Source organism: Chenopodium album, chromosome 13 (genome assembly GCF_948465745.1).
Source record: "Chenopodium album chromosome 13, dcCheAlbu1.1, whole genome shotgun sequence".
Lineage (NCBI taxonomy): Eukaryota > Viridiplantae > Streptophyta > Magnoliopsida > Caryophyllales > Amaranthaceae > Chenopodium > Chenopodium album.
Window position 1 is genome coordinate 13,630,209 of NC_137846.1, and position 8,098 is coordinate 13,638,306.

The following is an 8,098-nucleotide window of genomic DNA, read 5'->3' on the forward strand; positions in this document are numbered from 1 at the left end:
GTCCCTCAGAGAAGCTGAAGCCTTATTCGTTGTGGTGGTTGGGGTTGGGGCAGCAAGAACGAGGGGAAAAGGGAAGGGGCTGGGCTGCGTTTGTGGGAAAAAAGGAGTGGGATGGGGTCGTCGGCGCCGGCTACAGCTTTGGGGACCGGTCGCCGGCAGGGGGGAGGGTGGCTAACGAACGAGAGGGGCTGGATTTTTTTTAATTTATTATTATTTTTTTTAAAAAAAAAGATAAACTTAACAAACCCTAAATGAAAGTGTCAAGTGGTAGCAATTTTTAACAAACTTGCTTTTGTAAGTTAGTAAAATAAAATAAAAATATTCTCCGGTAGCAAAAGTGAAATGCATGTGTTTTGCTGGTAACAAAGTGAATTTTTTTATTTTTTATTTTTTATTTTTTTTTGTAGAATGGCTTATTTTTGAATTAATTAAGGTAATATTGAAAAGTGAAAACTACCCAAAATTCAGCTTATTGTTGTTAATTTTTCCTTTTCCTTAAAATTTTTACAGTTCAATTTCGAGAATTACACCTCCTAATTTCCATTTTCTCCTTTTCCCCAAATTTCCCCAAACCCTAACCTCAATTTTTACACTCTAACTCAAACTCCTTAAACGACACTTCCCACCGAGCCCACCGTCCCTCCGGCCATTGCCCACGACACCGGACTGCAGTCCGAGCTGCCGCCTGCCCGACACAGAGCCAGTTGCTACACAGAGCCACTGACCGACAGGACGACAGAAGCACTTCGGCACATCCACTCCTCGACTGAGCAGCTGAGTTCGAGCTCCCGGCTGCCCCGCTGCCCAACACACTCTGAGACAGTAAGTTCAATTTATTTTGTTTTTGATTAAATTGATATTTGTTATTTTGATGATTTGAAATATAATTGAATAATTGATTGTGAATTTGTGGAGTTAGATTCTTGGTTGTTGGGGTTTTTAATTGATGATTGATGTAAAATTGATGTGGAGTTAGCATTTTGTGTGTTATTGATTTATTGTATAAAAGCTAGAGTTCCAATGTTACCAAAATACCCTGTCATTTCTTTAATACTCCGTAATTGTATGAATTTTATTTTATCTTAATGTGGATTTTAGAGTTTTCAATATAGTCTTTTTAGAAACGTGCGAGGAAGTCACATTTCACATAGTTAAAAGGAACCTTCAGTAGAAGAAGGAGATGTTGTCTCCTAAATCCTAATGATGTTTTATAGTGCAAAAGTAAACTTTAAAATTGTAGGAGTTAGGTAAATTTTTATAAGTGTAATCCAAAATTAAACTTGGTCAGGCCAAAACTTTTGAGCTTTCCCGGCCAAGTGATCGAGTCGTGCTTCAACGTTGGACGGATTGGGACTAAATGACCCATTTTTTAATAAAGAAACTAGTGTTAGACTGTTAGGCCTGGGCGATGTCCTGAGTTACTGCATTATTTCCATGATAAAAATCTTTATTAAAATTTAATTTTTATTGAATGGCTTGTAATATAGTAATAGCTTAGTGGCTAATACGTTGGGTTCAAATCTTTTAAGAACCATATTTTTAGTCATGGAGTAAAAATCGGATTAAATGAGGAGAGCGCCATGTGACACCTAAACTTTTTTAGGAACGCCTTGAGGAGAGCGCCGGGTAGCACCTAAACTTCTTTAGGAACACCTTTTGATATATAGTTTAGATTTACTTCGTATCTGGAAACCTCCCTAAAACCTTTCTTGGACGTTTGGACCTCTCAAATTTTTGTAACGGCAGTTACTCAGCCATCGAGCAGACGTGAATCAACCGTCGGGGCAGCTGGTGACCTGGGAATATAACACCCGTAGGAGCAGTAGCGGACCTTCCGTCAGAGTATTAGGTGATCTGCTAGCAGAACAGTAGGCGGCCATCGAAAATTCGAGCAAGGCAGTTTATTGTTCTTCGTTTTTCTATTTGGCTGCTCTGGTTTTGATTGTGCGATAGGTTACTTGGTGTATGATTTTTTGTTATTCGATTAAAAATTTTGTTGTTTCCCTAATTCGATTGTTTTTTATCAGATTAGATTAGTGTTCTGCATATTTCTATTTGGCTGCTCTGGTTTTGATTGTTGTGATTAGTTGTCGTTGAATGGGTAATTTGGATTTTGTTGTTTCTGTAATTGGATTGTTTTTTTATGAGATTCTTCAAATTTGCTTACTTTTTGCAGCAAACTACGCTTCTAGGTATTAATTTTTCATTTATTCTTTTATCCTTAAAGTCTGAACCTTAAACACTAAACCTGATGACCTTAAGAAGCAAGGTTATAGTATATATGATTTGAAAAAAATTCCCACTTTTTCGAAGTTATCTTTCGATCTGGTAGTTCTTTTGAAAGTAGAGACACCCTTATTCTGGGTTAGTTGTTCACCACTATTATGTAGAATTTTGAAAGTAGAGACACCCTATTGAAATAGCCAAGTTAGTTGTTCAAAATTAATTATGTTGTTAGTATGAATTCTATTGATTCATGTGGTGATTAATTGTTTGTTGCTTAGAACCTGGAGTTCTCAAACTTTCTTCTTTATTGTTATTTGGAAGGAGAAATTATACATAATAGTGGTGATGTCACATACAAAGGAGGAGAGCAGAAATTTGCATTTGGAGTTTTGAGGTTATTGGTGAATATGTGGTTGTTTATATGTATATATATGTTCATATTATTTACTCTATATGGTGGGCGGGTCTTTTAAGGGTCAGCTAACTATTTCTGTAAAAATGGGTTAGGCGGGCCTTAAAAGGGTTATTGACATAATCCTTGTTTTGTAGTCCTAATATTCTCACTCTCACCTTCTATTTCTACCTCTGCAGTTTCTCTTGATAAATCCTTCATCAAATTTGAGCTAATCACGCTCAACAAAATCAAGCATATTCATTTCTTTTATCCATTCATCAGGTTTGTGCTTTTTTTTTTCTTGATTTTTTAAACTGAAATTGGATTTAATTTGCAATTTTGGGGAATTTTACACAATTATATATTGTTTGTTGCTAACTTGACTAATTTGAGCTAAATGCAACTCAATTATACATCGTATTGTATTTGACAAGTTCAAGCTAAATCTTAATCAATTAAGTAATCAATTTGACACATTCAACCTAATAAGTTTTGTAAATTTGATTTTTATGAAAATTCATGTTTTTGTTGAAATTTATTGATGGATTTTGTTGGGTTAAGTCCTCCCATGGTTAAGATGATAATAAACAGGGATGAACATAAGTTTTCCCCATGTTTGTCCTTAATCTCCCCCAAAATTCTAATTTACACAGAATTGGTTATCCGATTAACTCTAACTTAATTTAATGTTTGCTGCTCAATCGAATCCTGTTGATATTGGTTGTAAACTTTAAAATTTTGCCCGAGTCCTTTTGAATTTTAATTATGTATGTTTAAGGTCGTTGCTCTTCATGATCTTACATTTATTTTTTTTGAGGGCTCATGATCTTACATATTATGTTTGATTAATATGCGTTTTTTGCTGGTATTGTCTCAAGAAAATAGTTGTGCAGTAAGTCATCTTTAACATGTATAGCGTCTTTTCTTGAATTTTCGAGCTGTTGTGTTCATAATTGGTACAAAAAGTATGGTTGGAACATTGATATATATATATAAATATATACATACAAGTATTAATGTCTGAAAATAGGATGTTATGAAAGAAATAGTTGGGCCTTGAGGAACTGCTGTCATTTTTTGAATTGAAATATGTTATTGTACTGTTGTGTAACTATACTACTATAGTGACCTTTTTTATCTGATAAATTCACATAATGATAGCAACAAATTTTTTATTTAACTTTAACTAATAGTAATCAGCAAATTAAATCACAATTGAAGTTCAATCAAACATCCTAAAGTGCATGTAATTTTCATCATAATACTTGTACAAGCTAAATCAGTGACTCTAGTCACAAAAAAGGTATAAATTATGAATAATAATATAGAGCTGAAGAAGAATATATACCAGAAAAAAGGCCATAGAGTACAATCAAGTTAAAACAAATTGATGAGGGAGATTTGGAAACAGATTGATGATCTGAATTGCTTTGGACTTCACTTTCACTTGCTCCTAAGTTAGCATTTTAATTAGCTGACATGCACCTTATAAATTGATGATCTACGATGGTATCTAATAGGGTAAATGTGTTGTTCTCTTGATGGAATGGGTCTAATATGTTAATGTGGTCTATAGAAGTAGATGACATGCTATTTGATGGTATTAAAACGAGGGGCTGTACAATGTGGCTCATTAGCTATCAGTACAGCAGATGCATAACATGGGAGCTGCCACGATTATTTTCTAGAATAGAGGAGTTGTGATTAGCCATATCCTTTTCTTGTTATTATAATTATATGTTTAGCCATATCGTTTTCTTGAGTGGCTCTTTCCTATTGTTATAGTTGGGGGAAAAAAACAATTTTAGGTTCGAGATGAACTGATGAGGTTTCAGAATTTATTTTCGTGTTTTATGGTTCAAGTTTGTAGTGCATTGGTGCAATTTCTTTTGAATGTATTGTGGGGTGATGTAATCATGTTTTGTGGACTATTTGATAGCTAAGTATAGAGTTTCTAGTGCTCTCGAACTTCAAAATTGAATACTTTATCCTGTTGGAATATGACTATCTTGTGTATGTCTAAATTTCTGGTAGAATCATCCAATCCCGTGATCTTATTTTGAATTATGAAGATTTCTTGTTAGTAGTAATTTGATGTAAAAAAATTTGTTGAATCATAAGGGATCCTCTCTCTCTCTCTCTCTCCCTGCAACTACAACTTTTATCTGTGAATCATCCTTGCGTATGCTATGGGACTGTCACTGCCTTCTGAGGGATATGCCTGCCATTATCTGTTTAGGTCGAAGTTGCTTTACAAAATATTGAACAAAAAATTAGGTAAGCAATACAATTTATTGAGTTTTGGAGAAGTTGAAAAGGAGCTATTGTGTTTGTGACAGTATGGGTAGAGGTTGGGCTGTTTTAGAGAAGAAGGGGGGGGGGGGGTTGGGAGTTGAAATTCTAAAAAAGTTACTGACCATGTTTACCTTAGAGACTGGTGTTGATTATTTGTCCTTTGTTTCCTGGAATTATGCAATTTAAATTTGTGAATGTTATTGTACTCCATTAATCGAGTTTTATACCTGCAGATCATGAGTACAAAGGAGGAGCCACCAGCATCATTGCCCAAACTTATGACACTTAACAGGGGGTTTAAATTGGTAAGTATTGTGGTTGGTTCCTTTTAATATTATGTGTCAACCTAAATAAAGACAGGCTTCACGTTGGCACATTGCTTAAGATTATCACTCTGCTGCTTATGTGTAGGCTGAGCAGTGGGTTAAAAATATGCCTGGAGATGAGGAGGCAGAGGAGACAGAAGTGGAAGCTAGACCTGCTAGGTTAGTTTTTTGTCCTCTAAATTCATCAGCCATTTCTTACACCATCGTCTATTGAAGAGGAAACTAAAGAAGGGAGTTGAATCAAATACTGGTCAGTAGTTTTGGAAACTTATTACAGTTTGTTAATGTGTGTTTGTAGGCTTGGTCTTGGGGCAAAAGTTCCTCGTAAATCACAAGTTGGACCTATATATGACCCTGTTGAGAGGAGGTTACATAAGAAGTTTGGTGCAGGAAGAAAGAAACCTGCTGGTGATGAGGATTCCATTCCACCTCCAAAGAATGAAATAGATAATGTTGATGAAGATGACGACGAAAATTTAGACAGTAGAACTAATTCTTTTGCCAAAAAGAGACCTGCTCTTCCTCCCACAACACCACAATCAAAGAAGAAACATAAGTAACAAGTGATACAAGGTGTATCCTTATTATTTGCCCTGTAGTCTGCCTGATGTATTCCTTTAATGATATATGATAATCCTTGCTTTAATGCTAATTCTTTCGACAACTTCCATGACCCGCTTACTGAATTATTTGGTAGCCAAGGGATCATATGCCCTTCCAGGTGCCTTTTGATTCTCCCATCCGCAGTTTTTGGATTGACTCCGTTACTTTTTACCCAAGGCATACATTATTTTGGAAATCTTCTAGTTTGGACTTGAACTGAAGTTTTGATTCCTCCACGAGTGGTGTTGTCTTGGATTTCAGCTCGGTGTTTAGAGTGTAAAAAATATACCGAGTATCACCAAATGTCCAAACCCCTTTGAGTCACTTCATCAATCCTCGTTAGGGAGTTAATTTTATGGAGGTAGCTTTATCTTCTTTTAGGTTGAAATAATTAAGTCTTCTTTTCCACCTCATTAAGGTTGTTAATTATATTGCTTTATGTTCTTTTCTACCAAATGTCCAAATTAAAGTCTAATTTGTATTTTTTTTTTTTTTGTTTTTTTTTTTTTTTTTTTTTTTTTTGTATAAATTATTAATATAGTAAACAAGAAGAATAAAATAGCAGGGTTTGATTAACGATGAGTATATATAAAAATTTGGTTGAGTTTAATTGACAACAGAAAGAGATAATGCAATTTGCTTGGTTAAACATATATTTTGAAAATGGAATAAAAATGATTTGTTATATATTAATGAGATTTTTTTGGGGTGAAATGAGAATTACGGCGAGAGTATACTCAAATTTCCTTCTTGGTTTAATTTCTACTTACCTTATTCGCATTGACAAGATTAATTAAATATCGATCGAACTTCAAAATATCCCTTGCTCTGCTTTGACAATTGTTTTATACAATGTGGACTATTTTCAGAAGCCTTAAAAAGACTTGTTAATGCTAAGAGTGCTTGATTTTCATTTCTTAAAACGAATTTAGGTACTAATTCCTAATGGCTACAACCTCCTATAGCCATAACTACCTACCCCTCCTCCCTGAAATTACAATAAAACCCTTACCCACACCCCACTAATCATATAGTTACCTGCATAGTTGTACTTACTCCCTACTAACCGTGGTAATTGCAAAAAAAAAAAAAAAAAAAAAAAAAAATCATTTCAAAACCATTTCGACAAATTTTCTCTCTTCAAAACCAAAAACTCGCAAGAAACTCACTACAAATTGCTTCAAAATTACTGCAAATTGCATCAAAACTTCTAAAAATGTCTGACATTCGAGATGAAGTTCTTCAATCGCAACCAGATTCCGAAAAAGAAGAGCAAGAATATTTGTTCATTTTAGTAGAATTTTGAGTGTAAACCCTAGATTTTATATTTTAATTTGCGATTTGATATTCTAAAACAAAATCTACTATTATTACACTTATTTTGTGCAAAATAGACTAAAATCTACTATATTTGGTGGTATTTTTGTAGAAACGAAACAGAGAAGAATACTTCAAAGGTTCCGTCGGAGAAGACGGTTGCTGAACAAATGTTCATTTTCGGTAAATGTTCATTTTCATTTTGATAGATGTTCATTATGATATTAGTATATGATCATTTACATTCTTACCTTACATCTACTAGGGTTCATTCTTGAGAGAAGATTACCCTAATTTTGTTTATGATCTTTACATATTAATGAATGTTTACTAGTATTTAAACATATGTTTATTTGAATGTAAATACGTACATGTTCATTCTCATATTGAAAATATTCACATAGACTATAATAATACATGTTTAACTTCATATTAAATTATATGCTCATGAGCGTCATTTGAATATTATATTACATACATTTTAGCTCTAATATTGATAGATGTTTATTCGAATTTGATACATAGATATTCATTTGGATATGTGTATATTCACACATATATTAATGTTTGTTCATTTACATGTCAAAAAAATGTTCAAAAATAAATCACATATTGTTCATTCATCATAAACCTTTGATGATTCTATTTTAAAATATGAATTCTATTTTAAAAAATGTTCAAAAATAAATCACATATTGTCACTTACGTCATGGAGTTATATAATTCTTAATTGATTTTTTTTTTTAAATGTGAATAAAATACAATCGATCCCCAACTCTTAAAAGATATAATAACAAGTGTCCCTGTTGAAAAAGATATGTCTACAATTGTAAGGTATAATAATCTTTTATAATAGATTATATGTTCATTTTGACATGATTTTTTTTTTTGAAATTCTTTTGATATATATATATATATATATATATATATATGATTG

General features: G+C 33.2%; 1 protein-coding gene across 2 annotated transcripts; it reads left to right on the top strand.

The window, feature by feature from the left end:
* The first annotated feature begins 532 nt into the window (after positions 1 to 532).
* Positions 533 to 6,286, top strand: LOC145576362 (uncharacterized). 2 transcript variants are annotated; one of them, XM_081634132.1, is made up of 5 exons: positions 534 to 822; positions 2,818 to 2,902; positions 5,149 to 5,220; positions 5,327 to 5,400; positions 5,540 to 6,284. In XM_081634132.1, the coding sequence occupies exons 3-5, from the start codon at positions 5,152 to 5,154 to the stop codon at positions 5,799 to 5,801; spliced, it is 405 nt and encodes a 134-aa protein (XP_081490258.1). In that variant the 5' UTR covers positions 534 to 822; positions 2,818 to 2,902; positions 5,149 to 5,151; the 3' UTR covers positions 5,802 to 6,284. The 2 variants fall into 2 exon arrangements, with proteins under 2 accessions (XP_081490259.1, XP_081490258.1); XM_081634133.1 differs by lacking the exon at positions 2,818 to 2,902 and having other exon boundaries at positions 533 to 822; positions 5,540 to 6,286.
* Positions 6,287 to 8,098: the final 1,812 nt, after the last annotated feature.